The sequence below is a fragment of the Neophocaena asiaeorientalis genome, unplaced genomic scaffold (assembly GCF_003031525.2).
Source record: "Neophocaena asiaeorientalis asiaeorientalis breed wild unplaced genomic scaffold, Neophocaena_asiaeorientalis_V1.1 scaffold721, whole genome shotgun sequence".
NCBI classification, from domain to species: domain Eukaryota; kingdom Metazoa; phylum Chordata; class Mammalia; order Artiodactyla; family Phocoenidae; genus Neophocaena; species Neophocaena asiaeorientalis.
Genome location: NW_020175365.1, coordinates 1,091,822 through 1,105,994, shown reverse-complemented (window position 1 = coordinate 1,105,994; position 14,173 = coordinate 1,091,822). Strand labels below are relative to the sequence as shown.

Sequence of the window (14,173 nt, the reverse complement as noted above, 5' to 3'; positions counted from 1 at the left end):
TGCTGAGGATGGGCCTGGCATGTAGCTGGTGTTGAGTAAATACTGGCTAGATGAGTGGATGGATGGGTGGATGGATAGATGGATGTCTGCATTCTCCGGCATCATCCTTACCCTCTCTTCTAGCTGCCTCGGTTCTCTGTATCAGCCCTGAAGAGCTCCAGGAGGCCCTCACCTCACACTGCGTGGTCACCCGGGGTGAGACCATCATCCGCGCCAACACTGTCGACAGGGCCTTGGATGTCCGAGATGCCATGTCCAAAGCCCTGTATGGGAGGCTTTTCAGCTGGATCGTAAATCGCATCAATACACTCCTGCAGCCAGACAAAAACTTACGGTAAGTTCCCCAGGAGAGCAGAGGCCTTGGGGAGAGTTGTCATTCAGTGTCTCTTAGAGATTGTAAGAGGAAGCATTTGGTTCTCTCTTGGGTTTTCTTTCGTGAAGATCTCAGGCCATCTCCTTTAAAAGGTGCAGTGTTTATACCCGAGAGGCTCATGATTGACGGAGCCATTACGGTGCAGTGTTCAAGAGAACAGTCTTGGCTGGGAGCTGGGAAAACTGGGTTTGCATCCAAGCTTCACAGCTTCATCAGTGCATGTTCTAGGCTGTAGTTTTCTCATCTGTACAATGAGTATAATATCCTCATCATAGTGTTGCTTTTAGCATCAACTAAGACATTTCATGAAAAGTGTTTAAAGCATAGTATCTCACAGTATTATTACTACTACAGCTTTTTCTTTGCTGAGCATTAGTGGCTTCTAGATTATGGAAGAATTGACAACATCAAACTCTAGAGTCTTCTTCCAACTAAGCTTTGTGTGTGAGAAAGTAGAAGAATAAATGAGCAGCAGCTCCAGCGCCTTCAAACAGAGTGGTTCCTCTTTAATCTCTTTATAAATGGAGCTTCTGAGGAAGGTTTGAAAGGATCCTGCTGCTTTAAAACAAGAAGTTGGAAGTACTGTTGAAAAACTCAAGGAGCCAATGGTTTAACACACAGACAGTTTCTCCCCCGAAGGTGGCAGGATGCCGATTTCCCTGAGTGGCTACATGTTTTGACAAAATGCAGGCACGTATATTCTCACTGTCCTGAGATGGCTGTTTCCTCCCCTAAAAGGTTTTATTCTTCTCTCTCATGCAGTACTTCAGACGGTGGTATGAACGTGGGGATCTTGGATATTTTTGGATTCGAGAACTTTCAGAGAAATTCATTTGAGCAGCTCTGCATAAACATCGCCAATGAGCAAATCCAATACTATTTCAATCAGCACGTTTTTGCTCTTGAGGAGGTAACAGTGAACTCTGAAGGCACTAGGGCTGGTGGGAAAGGTGCCTCAGGCTGCTCAGAGTTTGAAGCAGAAACCCTGTTAGGTTAACAAGCCAAAGACTTCAAAGAAAAACCACTGGTGACTCAGCTCAGTGCTTTGTGACCACCTAGAGGGGTGGGAGGGAGGCACAAGAGGGAGGGGATATGGGGACATACGTGTGCATATAGCTGATTCACCTTGTTATACAGCAGAAACTAACACAACATTGTAAAGCAATTATACTCCAGTAAAGGTGTTAAAAAAAAAAAAAACCCCACTGGTGAGGCAGTCCTGTCAAAATAACTCAACAGTCTAAATTTAGTCTGGAAAAAAAGAGGTCTCGATTTCTGTGGAAAGGTACATTTCCTCCCTTGAGTGAAGCTGGTGACAAGCCAATTATTTAAATGTTGTTTCCAAACTGATTCATGTGCATTGCTCAGAATGCTACCTTCTCTTCTGCTTTATTTAACTAAAAATATCTATGATCATGTCCGAAATGACTCGGGATGATCTTGAACTCAGGACACAGGTTCTTGTTGTTCTTAACTCCCAAACTGCCCATCCCCATCCCCTCTTTTGCACACCAGACCCCACAAGAAGTGGTTGCGTATCTTCAGGGAGGAATAAGAGATGTTCTTGGTTTTCTCAAAATGGAAATCTTTCCCCTGTTTAATGGTAAATAAAACAGGATGTGAAGCTAGTGGACCCGAAGGCTAGGGGCCCTTCTCCACCACCACATCCTGTACCCCAACCCCAAGACTCTGCTGTATGAAGAGGGTTTATGTAGTTGCACAAACTAAATGTTCTGACCAAGCTCCTTGTTTTAATACAGGAGCAAGGACACACAAACTACTATGATTAGATAAACACAAAGACATGGACTAAAAGTACCAGTATTGGTTTTATCGCTGGAACTGGATAAATCTGTATCGCACTCTTCTCCCCGCTCACTTGTACAAAACTAGACCTTATTTCAGTCCAGTTTCCTTCCATTTATCTTCCTGGGATATCTGGAGTTTTCCTAGTTTTTTAGTCTGAGATGATTCCTTTGCAGAATCCTTTGCAGAAGATAGAAATCTGCTTTCTTCCTGGTTTAAACCTTACTTGTCACTAAAATAAAACATTTTCAGCTTCCCTTCCTTTCTACATCAGTTTCTCAATTCTGAATCCCCAGGTCAGTGTTTGGGAGACAGAGAGCCATCCCTTCTCTCGCCACCTTCACCTGCCTACTGCAGAAGAGCCCTGTCCTACTCACATAATAAAATACACCCTGTTCAGTGTTGCCAGACACAGAAAAGTGCAGGCAAACTGGTGGTACCTAGGCCAGTTTTGGGCTGGAGAGATTCACAATCCGTTTCCTTCCAGATGGAGTATCAGAATGAGGGCATTGACGTGACACCCGTGGAGTACGAGGACAATCGCCCCCTCTTGGATATGTTCCTCCAGAAGCCTCTGGGACTGCTTGCACTTCTGGATGAGGAAAGTAGGTTTCCCCAAGCAACGGACCAGACCCTGGTTGGTAGGTACCTTTTGTAAAAGGCATATACGTGCAGAAGAGAACTTGGCTACTGGGCTCACGTCGTCAAATGAATGTGGTTTAAGGAATCTTTCCTGTGTATTTTGGCTACCCGGTGATTGTGAAAATATAGACCCTGCTTTTAATGAATTGGAATGTTCAGAACATGTCCTGGTAGAATTTGACGGCAAACCTGTCACCATCTCTCAGACCTTGCTCACTTTCCTATTTCTGCAAATGGAAATACCTTTACCCTATGTCAATATCATTTTTTCCACCTTCTGCTCCCTTATTTCCCATAACCAGTACTTGATTCCCCTCCTTTCTCATGTCCTTCTCTCGTATCTCCACCTGGACGCCCAGCCATCTCTAGTCCAAGTTTGTACAGAAGCCCCTGCTGGTCTCCTGGGTTCCAGGCTCATATTCTCCCCCTCTACCCTGGACATCCCAGCTGATTTAGTCTTCCTAAAGCTACCTTTTCATTAGGTTACCATTATCTATGAAGTGACAGTAAAACACCTCCTTCTGGCATTCAAGGCCCTCTGTGCTTTACCCCTATACCTATTGACCTACTCCTCCTCCTTTGTGAATCTTCAGTGTTGCACATGGTCCTGTCTCTCACTTACATTGTGAGATCCTTGGGCAACAAAGCCCCAACCCTTGCATCCCTTTACTAGTTAGCACAATTCCTCACACAGAGTAGTAGGTCGTCAGTCACAACAAAAGCAAAACTATTTGTAGAGGGAGGAACACGAAGTTTCAAGCCTTTTTCCCAGATGGAAGTTTGATCTGTGGGAGAGATTCACTTCTAGGAGTTGAGATTGTCACCCTCAAGTGACTTCCTTTTATTTATAAAATTGTCACAGGTTGCCAAGAGGAGTATAAACCAGGGTTATTTGCCTTCCATGGAATATCTTCATAGCTCTAAAGCTAATTAGCTGGTCTCCTGGTGGCATCAGTGTTCATCCTAGGAGTTCTCAGAGCAGAGCATGATACCGTAGGGAACAGCCTGACACTAAAGACAACATGAAACAAGTAAATGAGAACTCAGTTGTAAATGCCCATCACATGGGGGAATCTTTCTCCATCACTGAACATACAAGAATAATATCAGGCTACTCTGAAATTCCTTATTCTGGGTCATCATGGTTCGAGGAGCACACTTTTGTCTGAAGGACCAAATAGTTCACGTTGTAACTTTTAAACATGAAAATCCACACAGATAAATTTGAAGATAATCTCCGATGCAAATACGTCTGGAGGCCCAAAGGAATGGAGCTGTGCTTTGGCGTTCAGCACTTTGCTGGAAAGGTGAGACACGTCAGTTATTAAACCTGAACTTGACAAGGGGTAAGTGTCAACCGTACCCTGTCTGTGGCCTCATGAAATTGCTTGCAGATTCCTTTCTCCTTTTAATTCTTCTTGAATACCGAATCATAATTCCCAAACTTTCTCAGTGGTGTTGCTCACAGAAAGTAGCCTCTGGCAAAGAAGCACTTTCTCGCTGGGGTGGCCCACAGAGCTGCCATCTGCTTCTCACCTGAGGTTTGGCCTAGAAGTGACAGCTCTCCAGAGAGAAAACATATTACAGCGTTTGCAGCGTTTAGTGGTGAATGTTCACGTTCAAAAGTCATTTGGAGGGAAAAAAAAAAAAAGTCATTTGGAGATGTGTAGGTAATGGAGGAGGGTTAATATCACAGTGGGACTCAATTTCTAGCACTTCGTAGCCCAAGTGTCTGTCTACAGGGCACCAAAAATGTCTAGATGAAAAGGAGAAAGAAAAAAAAAAACTCCATCATCCAGATGTTAAGCTTTTACAACATTAACTGAAATTTCCATTTTTCACCCATTATGCCTGAGTCTCAATTTCAAGTTCCTGAAGCGAATTAGTGAGTGATTGAGGAAATTCTTTCCCCCTGTAGCCAACAATTCATTGCGCACGTTACTCTCAGAGGAGCGGCGTGAATTATGGCTAATTGGTTCTCGCAGGGTCTGCTGAGGCCCTGGGTCCAGAAAATGGATAGAAGCTCACTAAAAGTATTTCTGATGATTTTGTTGATTTGAGACTTACTGAAATTATTTTTCATGTTCACATCATGGCATGGAAATTAATTTTGCCTGACTGGAGATTGGTTAAAAGGCAGTCTAATACAAGTGAAGAGGTGGTTCTTCCCTCCACATAATACATCATGGTATCTATTTTGGATCTTTGCTAGAAATTGCAATCCAGTTTTCGCCCTTAAAAACTTAATTTACCTTAGCATTGAAGCCCGACTGTGTATGACATCTACCCTGATCCCCGCGTCCCCCTTCTTCTCTGCTCTTCTGCCTTCCATTCCTGTCCCTTTTCTCACACCTCTCTTCCCATCTCTCTGTCCTTTTTCACCTATTTCCTACCCACCCCTCTTCTTCCCTCTTTCTCCCTCTTGTCCTTTCTTGACTTTAAAGGAAAAATAGGATCCTTTTCCTTCTGGGCTCTGTGTCTTTTCCTGAATTCATTTGTCACTCAACACTTATTTCATTGGAACATCCCTTAAAATTGCACTGACCTGGATCCCCTCTGTCCTGAGAACCGAGAACTGCTCAGAATCCCTGAGCCATCACTCGGTGCCACGAGAACCTTGGGAAGAGTGAGGGTGCAGTGGTTGTGAGCGTGGAGCCAACCTGCCCAGGTTGGGATACCTGCCCACCGCTGGTGACACGTGTGACCATGGCACATTATTCAGCCTCTCTCTAAGCCTCTGTTTGCCCACAGTAAAATAGAGATAATAACAGTGTTAACCTCATAGGATGGGTGCTTCCCATATTGTGAGTGCCCGATACAATTATTCTGATGTGATATATCTTTGACAGGACTCTTCTTCAAAGAATAATTGAACAAGAGGTTAAGATAAACTGGCCTCTCAAAAATTACAATTTTCCCCCCTTATATAGTGGTCTGGGTTTAAAAGCATGGCTGTGTCAAGATGAATTCTATACAGAGGTTGATTAATTACTGACCTCGGACAGTGTGCCCGTGTTGCCAGTGATGGGGTTGGTATTGGCTCACTTGTGCTTTACTATTCGTGTTGCAGGTATTATATGATGCTTCTGGGGTTCTTGAGAAAAACAGAGACACTCTCCCTGCCGATGTGGTTGTCGTACTGAGGACATCGGAAAACCAGCTTCTTCAGCAACTCTTCTTAATCCCTTTGACCAAAACAGGTACTTGGAACCTCCCTGACAGCCCTGAAATCTGATGCTTTTACAAGCTCTGCTGGGGTTTTCCATTTCGTGTCTAAATCCTGCCAGGGCTGCACTACTAACATTTTGAACTTTGAGCAGGTATAAAAGTCTATTCAGCTAAGTTCAAGAAAAGGAAAGTGATTGTTTCTTTTGCATCTAATTGCACAGCATCAGCCTATATATACATGTGTACACACACACACACACACACACACACACACACACATACACACTTTCTATAACATCACCTCTTAGACTTCTCATTTTCCCTGCCTGCTTCCTTCATTCTTCCATTTATAAAAACGTATTTTGGGAATTCCCTGGCAGTCCCGTGGTTAGGACTCCACACTTCCACTGCAGATGGCACAGGGTCGATCCCAGGTCAGGGAACTAAGATCCTGCAAGACACACAGTGCATCCAATAAAAAATAAATAAATAAAGCAGATGTTATTATCAGTTTATGCTAAACACTCTAGGATGATCTCAGTTTACCTAGAATTATTGGGAAGATTATTTCTATTTATGTATTATTTCAAGTAATGGGACTGGGGCCAATCAAAGTCATCCAATCATGGGGTCCTCAGAGGTCAGCTGGTCCAACTTCCCACCTAGTCATCGACCCCAGCCCACTGCTCTCCTAACCTACTTGGAACAGGTCTGTCTCTGGCCTATATACACAGCCTTTGTCTACTTACAGTCAGCCTCTGTGTAGTTGCTCGGTCAGTCCTCATGCAGGAGCAGGAAGCTAGAGCCAAAAAATGGAGCATCCTGGTCTTTGCTGTTTCACCAAGTAGATTCTAATTGGGCCAAGCTCCTTTGATTTCTCTGGGATTCTTCTGCCTTTGGCTGGGCAGCAGACTCAATCTTCCCATAGCGCTCCTCTCAAGGGCTTTATGTTTTTGAGGCTATGCCTGGAAACAGCTGCAGATATGCTTTTTTTTTTGTTTTTTTGTTTTTTTGTTTTTTTCAGATATGCTTTTAAGAAAGGAGGCAGAGAAACCTCTGTATCATTGTTCATAATTTCTTTTTCTTTCCACATCCCTCGTGAAATTATTGGCAGTGTGTCTGGCATGGGGCCTCTGCAAGCTAAAAGAGTGTGGTTGCCAGGCCTGAATTTTACCAGCGTGCAGAGGAATGAAGAGCTTGCTTAAGAAAAAAGTCATAATCTACAACGTTTTTTTCATCTTTACTTTGAAACCATGTTCTTAACTTTTTTCAAACATGCTCCTTTAAATGAAAATAGTAGAGTGCCCATCAGAAGGCTGCCCTCCAGCTTCTTCTCCAGACCTCCATTGGGCACAGCCAGGATTTGATTCATTATCAACTTCTGGGAGAGTGGGCAGCTGTGGGCACAGCTGTGGCTCCCTCACCAGACACTCAGGTGTATCAACTCACTAGGTAACTTGTGCAGAAGCAAAGACACGGCCATTTTTGATTGGAGATGTCCTCTTTGAAATAAAATATATCCAAGTGACTTGTTAGCTAGCATTTATACCCTCCCATAAATATGAGTAATGACTTGTCAAATCTGTTCACAACTTCGGAATTTCTAATTTTTCAACCTTTGGCAAAATAAAAACAAGTTCACAGTCTAGGCCACTGGGTGGCGCTGTGCAAGAGGTCAGGCTGAGCAGCCAGCCTGCTGTTGCCCCTGATAACCTAAAAGCCAGGGAGGAAGAACAAAGAGGTAGCCTCCCCTTCTTATTTTTGCTTTTCTCTGAAAGAACTTTCCTCCTGTCTTATAACTCTTTCTACATTTGCCTTAAAACTGCACCCCACATGACCTGGAGGAAACAAAGGTGAAAACTAAGACTAGAACAAACATGTTTTCCAGACAAGCTTCCTTGTATTCCTGAGTTGTATATTATGCATAATAATTTCTTTTGAGATCCTTAACTTTCTCTTCTCCACTATATTTTTGAGTATAATTAAGAAGCCACGAATACACATCAAAACTAGTAAGCATAATTCTGTTTTCTTTTTCTGAAATTATTCATGGAAAAATGCCTTCAATCAACAAACATTTATAGAAGAGCTGCTAATAATAAGGCACTGTATAGGCAGTAAAGGGGATTATACAGATAAAGAAAATGTGGCTTTGCCCTAAAAGCAACTGGAACTTTTTTAAAAAAATACTTAATTTTATTTATTTTTTTATACAGCAGGTTCTTATTAGTCATCAGTTTTATACACATCACTGTATACATGTCAATCCCAATCGCCCAATTCATCCCACCCCCACCCCCACCCCCCCGCGGCTTTCCCCCCTTGGTGTCCATACGTTTGTTCTCTACATCTGTGTCTCAACTTCTGCCCTGCAAACTGGTTCATCTGTACCATTTTTCTAGGTTCCACATACATGCATTAACATATGATATTTGTTTTTTTCTTCCTGACTTACTTCATTCTGTATGACAGTCTCTAGATCCATCCACCTCTCAACAAATGACCCAATTTTGTTCCTTTTTATGGCTGAGTAATATTCCATTGTATATTTTGCTTGTAGTAGTGTCTTAGGATGCTTTGTATTTCTGCAGTGTCTGTTGTAATTTCTCCTTTTTCATTTCTAATTTTATTGATTTGAGTCCTCTCCCTTTTTTTCTTGATGAGTCTGGTTAATGGTTTATCAATTTTGTGTATCTTCTCAAAGAACCAGCTTTTAGTTATATTGATCTTTGCTATTGTTTTCTTTGTTTCTTTTTCATTTATTTCTGCGTTGATCTTTATGATTTCATTGCTTCTGCTAACTCTGTGTTTTGTTTTTTCTTCTTTCTCTAGTTCCTTTAGGTGTAAGGTTAGATTGTTGTTTTGAGATTTTTCTTGTTTCTTGAGGTAGGATTGGATTGCTTTAAACTTCCATCTTAGAACTGCTTTTGCTGCATCCCATAGGTTTTGGATTGTCGTGTTTTCATTGTCATTTGGTAGTTTAGATAGTTTAGATAGTTTTTGATTTCCTCTTTGATTTCTTCAATGATCTCTTGGTTATTTAGTAACGTATTGTTTAGCATCCATGTGTTTGTGTTTTTAATGATGTCCATTGGTGTAAGTGAGGTGTTAAAGTCCCCCATTATTATTGTGTTACTGTCGATTTTCTTTTTTATAGCTGTTAGCAGTTGCCTTATGTATTGAGGTGCTCCTATGTTGGCTGCATATATATTTATAATTGTTATATCTTCTTCTTGGATTGATCCCTTGATCATTATGTAGTGTCTTTCCTTGTCTCTTGTAACATTCTTTATTTTAAAGTCTATTTTATCTGATATGAGTATTGCTACTCCAGCTTTCTTTTGATTTCCATTTGCACAGAATATCTTTTTCCATCCCCTCACTTTCACTCTGTATGTGTCCCTAGGTCTGAAGTGGGTCTCTTGTAGACAGCATATATATGGGTTTTGTTTTTGTATCCATTCAGCACGCCTGTGTCTTTGGGTTGGAGCATTTAATTCATTCACGTTTAAGGTAATTATCGATATGTATGTTCCTGTGACCATTTTCTTAATTGTTTTGGGTTTGTTTTTGTAGGTCCTTTTTTTCTCTTGTGTTTCCGACCTAGAGAAGTTCCTTTAGCATTTGTTGTAGAGCTGCTTTGGTGGTGCTGAATTCTCTTAGGTTTTGCTTCTCTGTAAAGCTTTTGATTTCTCCATCGAATCTGAATGAGATCGTTGCCAGGTAGAGTAATCTTGGTTGTAGGTTCTTCCCTTTCATCACTTTAAGTATATCATGCCACTCCGTCTGGCTTGTAGAGTTTCTGCCGAAAAATCAGCTGTTAACCTTATGGGACTTCCCTTGTATGTTTTTTGTCATTTTTCCCTTGCTGCTTTCAATAATTTTTCTTTGTCTTTAATTTTTGCCAATTTGATTACTATGTGTCTTGGCGTGATTCTCCTTATCCTCTATGGGACTCTGTGCACTTCCTGGACTTGGGTGGCTATTTCCTTTCCCATGTTAGGGAAGTTTTTGACTATAATCCCTTCAATTATTTTGTCTGGTCCTTTCTCTCTCTCTTCTCCTTCTGAGACCCCGATAATGTGAATGTTATTGTGTTTAATGTTGTCCCAGAGGTCTCTTAAGCTGTCTTCATTTCTTTTCATTCTGTTTTTCTTTATTCTGTTCTGCAGCAGTGAATTCCACCATTCTGTCTTCCAGGTCACTTATCCGTTCTTCTGCCTCAGTTATTCTGCTATTGATTCCTTCTAGTGTAGTTTTCATTTCAATTATTGTATTGTTCATCTGTTTGTTTGTTCTTTAATTCTTCTAGGTCTTTGTTAAATATTTCTTGCATCTTCTTGATCTTTGCCTCCATTCTTTTTCCAAGGTCCTGGATCATCTTCACTATCATTATTCTGAATTCCTTTTTTGGAAGGTTGCCTATCTCCACTTCATTTAGTTGTTTTTCTGGGGTTTTTTCTTGTTCCTTCATCTGGTACATAGCCCTCTGCCTTTCATCTTGTCTAGTTGTTTTTCTGGAGTTTTTTCTTGTTCCTTCATCTGGTATATAGCCCTCTGCCTTTCATCTTGTCTGTCTTTCTGTGAATGTGGTTTTTGTTCCACAGGCTGCAGGATTGTAGTTCTTGCTTCTGCTCTCTGCCCTCTGGTGGATGAGGCTATCTAAGAGACTTGTCCAACTGGAACTTTGTTTTACCATCACTTTCCATCTAGAATTGGGCACTAATTTCTCTCCTTATGACAATATTTGCTTTCAGACTTCAGTTTTAAAGAGACTGTGTGTCCTATGTTGAAGGTCAGAATATTAATTAAGCTTCTAAAGGTTAAAAGCTCCACATTCTATATTTTTCGGTTTTATTATATTATAGCCTTTTTTTTATTATTATTAATTAATTTATTTATTTTTGGCTGCATTGGGTCTTCATTGCTGTGCATGGGCTTTCCCTAGTTGTGGTGAGCAGGGGCTACTCTTTGTTGCTGTGCGCAGGCTTCTCATTGCGGTGGCTTCTCTTTGTTGCGGAGCACGGGCTCTAGGCATGCAGGCTTCAGTAGTTGTGGCTTACGGGCTATAGAGCACAGGCTCAGTAGTTGTGGTGCATGGGCTTAGTTGGTCCGCGGCATGTGAGATCTTCCCGGACCAGGGCTCAAACCCGTGAACCTTGCATTGGCAGGCGGATTCTTAACTGCTACACCACCAGGGAAGTCCCTGTATTACAGCCTTTGCAAGTGGGAAAACCTGGACAGAAGTAGGTTGTATTATATTTGCTAATAATGCAAATACTTGTTTCCAGCACTTACCCTTTAGGAAGGGCGATGTAGCTGTCCATCTCAGCATTGTGGCTGGCAGCAAGGTCCCATGCATCCTAGCATTTTAGAAAAGAATATGCTAATATTTTCAGCGCATGAGAAACTATTTTCTTGGTTTTTTAAATTTTTATTTATCCTACTTCAAACCCTTAAATACTTAAACAGGGCACTAGTTCAGTGAGCATACATATTATGGACAATTACTTTACAAATTTCTTTTAGGGGATGAACTACAGAGAGGACGGAGAAAGGTCAAAGTTGGGAAACCTTGGAAGCTATTAACCCCAAACTTTAAAAAGAGGTCCAGGGTTGGGCTCCTTGATTTCGAGAGGAGAGGCCCCTAAGGGATGTTGGCAATGCTTTAGCTCCTGGTCTTGGTGGTGGCTGCGTGGATTTTGCTTTGTAATATTCGTTGTGCTGTACATTTATATTTTGTACACTTTTATACACGTGCAATCTATTTCACAATAATACTTCTTTTCCCTGAAGGATAGAGAAGAATCATAAAATGCAAAGAAAAACTTAAAATTTCTTTATCTAAGATGTCCTGTCCAGTTAAGTTCAAGTGTCCTGGTAGCCAGACTCCTGCTCTCCTTTGCTTTCAAACACAGGCGTCAGAGAGCCTCCAGCTGACATTCCTTGAAAAAAGTCAGCCTCCTCTCCTGGACTGCTGGGCGGGTGACAATCCCTTCGTTGGTGGATATCAAATAGAAGTATTGGCCCTTGGTTTAATCTCTTATCAAGGTTAAGAGGATTAACCTCTGAGTATGTTTGTGTAAAACTGTAATATAAAATCAGAGAGAGTAATCCAGTTGGCATCTTCAAGTTTCCTGTTCGCACCTTCCTGTTCACGTTCTACATCCCCAAACACTGAAAAGGGTGGAAAACGTGGAGCATGAGCTCTTGGGTCCAGGGTGGTCAGCTTCTCCCAGGGTGCTGCAGCTCCCTTCCCAGCAGCCATTTCTGTGGGCGCCCAGCTGCGCCTGGTGGTGGAAACATCTCTGCCTGAAGGGTGTGTTCTCGTTCTGAGATGCCCAGTGACCATCAGGTAAACGGAGGCAGCTGCAGTCAGGACGGATCCTCTCTGTTCCCCTCTCTGCTTTTGTGACCACTCTTTGACCACTTCAGACATGTCAAAATTTTCTTTGTGATCCTTCCTATTAATAGGAGATTCTCTGAAGACTTTATATGTGAAAATTTGATGTGGCAGCAACACTGCTTTCCAACCCTTCAGCTGGGAGTTTTCAAACTGAATGGTGGATGTAGAAAAACATTAAAAGGAAAGATGTTATAAGAAGGTTTCATGGCCTATTTTCCTGTTGGGGGAATGTTCCACTTGCTACAAGTAAACTAGAGAAGAGTTCAAAAGGCTCAGGGGAGGAAAGAGAAGAGGGAGTTTCAAAAGGAACTTGAAAAATCCATTTCTGTCTTTGAATCATGAATTCTGACGTCCAAATAGGAGTGTGGGGTTTTAAAGGAGTTAGGAACTTGGGAGAAACTAGAGAAAACAAGAATACCACGGAGGGGATATTCTCTGAGCCTCAAAGTCTGGTTTTGCTTCAGAATCTGGAAATGAATTTTGTCTCTGTTGCCCTCTTCTGTCTGAGGACTCTCAGGTTTCTCCCTTGGAATTTGATTTGCAGTAAAAATCAACAGTAAATTTTCTCTGCCTTGACTTCCGTTGGTTCCCATTTTTATTTGGATGGGGAGTGGAGGCAAGACGAGTCCCCACCCTGTAGCTGCAAAGCTCAGTAACACCTTCACTGCTGAAATCCTTGCTGTGGATGCTGTGGTCCTGATTCTGTAACTCCCCAAATGAACGGCATTAAGCTCTTAACCATCTCTAAGAGTTTTCATTTTCCACTGATGGCTGCTCCTGCATCCTGGCAGTTCAGCACATGAGTCTGGCAAGATGAGCTGACTCTAAGTGACAAAGTTCCAGGTCACAGACATGGACAGTGCTCTGCTCTTCCTGAAAGGGAGAGGCGCGAATGAGCCAGCTCTGTCAGGGAGCCTGGCAAGTCAGTTCCTCCTTGTACAGAGGCCTGCCTCTTTCTCCTAATTTGGGAGTGCATCTCAGTCAACAAACAATACGTATTTATCATCCTTCTAGATCTGGTGCCTTCTAGAAGGAATAAAAGAAAATCCCAGTCAGAATAGTCAGTGACAGATAAACAGAGCCAAATCCTAAAATGTTTAAGGGATGCACAACAGGCATGTAAATCAATAAATGGGGGCAATATAAGCACTGTATCTATACAAGTAAGACTACCAGTAGAAGGAAAAGTCATGGAAACATCATGGTTCAATGTGGAGAAAGTTCTTTTAACTAAGAAAGGTTTCTTGGAAGAGATTTTTTTTTTTTTTTTTAAATAGGAGACTAGAGAAAAATTAAATGTAAAGCCTGGTGTAATGAGGCATTCTACGCCGGGGTCTGCAGCCCTGGAAAGGAGAGGGAGGTGGAAGTGGGATGAGTAAGTGAACAGGATGGGGAGGAAAGGACTCAGGGCAGAGGGAGAGAAGCAGGGTGGATAAACGATGATGGGCTCCTGAAGGGAACAGCTTCAGAGTAAGAAGGAAAAACTTGAACAGGGTGTTAAAGACTAACTAGAGAGAACCGGGTCCTATCTCCAAATATGGTCACCTTCTGAGGTACTGGGCATTAGGACTTCAACATATGAATATGGTCAGGGAAGGGGGTACTACAGTTCAGCCCCTAACAGATCCCTAATTGCTGAGGGAGCTGTTCCATATGAGCCCCCTTACCAGGGGGCCATATGGGGCCACCGCCTTTCCCCATAAAGCCCAGGGACTGTTGTGTCCAGCCAGAGAGGGTTTGCAGCCTCACCCAGTCTGAGAAAGAGCTCAGCCCTCGCC

The 14,173-nt window shown here is 42.3% G+C and overlaps 1 protein-coding gene across 1 annotated transcript in view; it reads left to right on the top strand.

Moving 5' to 3' along the window:
* The window catches only part of MYO3B (myosin IIIB), a 397,699-nt gene that overhangs the window by 203,643 nt on the left and 179,883 nt on the right, over nt 1-14,173 (top strand). Inside the window, exons 19-23 of the mRNA XM_024765704.1 lie at nt 124-334; nt 1,136-1,283; nt 2,667-2,820; nt 4,040-4,128; nt 5,892-6,021. Coding sequence (XP_024621472.1) covers nt 124-334; nt 1,136-1,283; nt 2,667-2,820; nt 4,040-4,128; nt 5,892-6,021 — 732 coding nt within the window. The remainder of the gene's footprint in view (nt 1-123; nt 335-1,135; nt 1,284-2,666; nt 2,821-4,039; nt 4,129-5,891; nt 6,022-14,173) is intronic.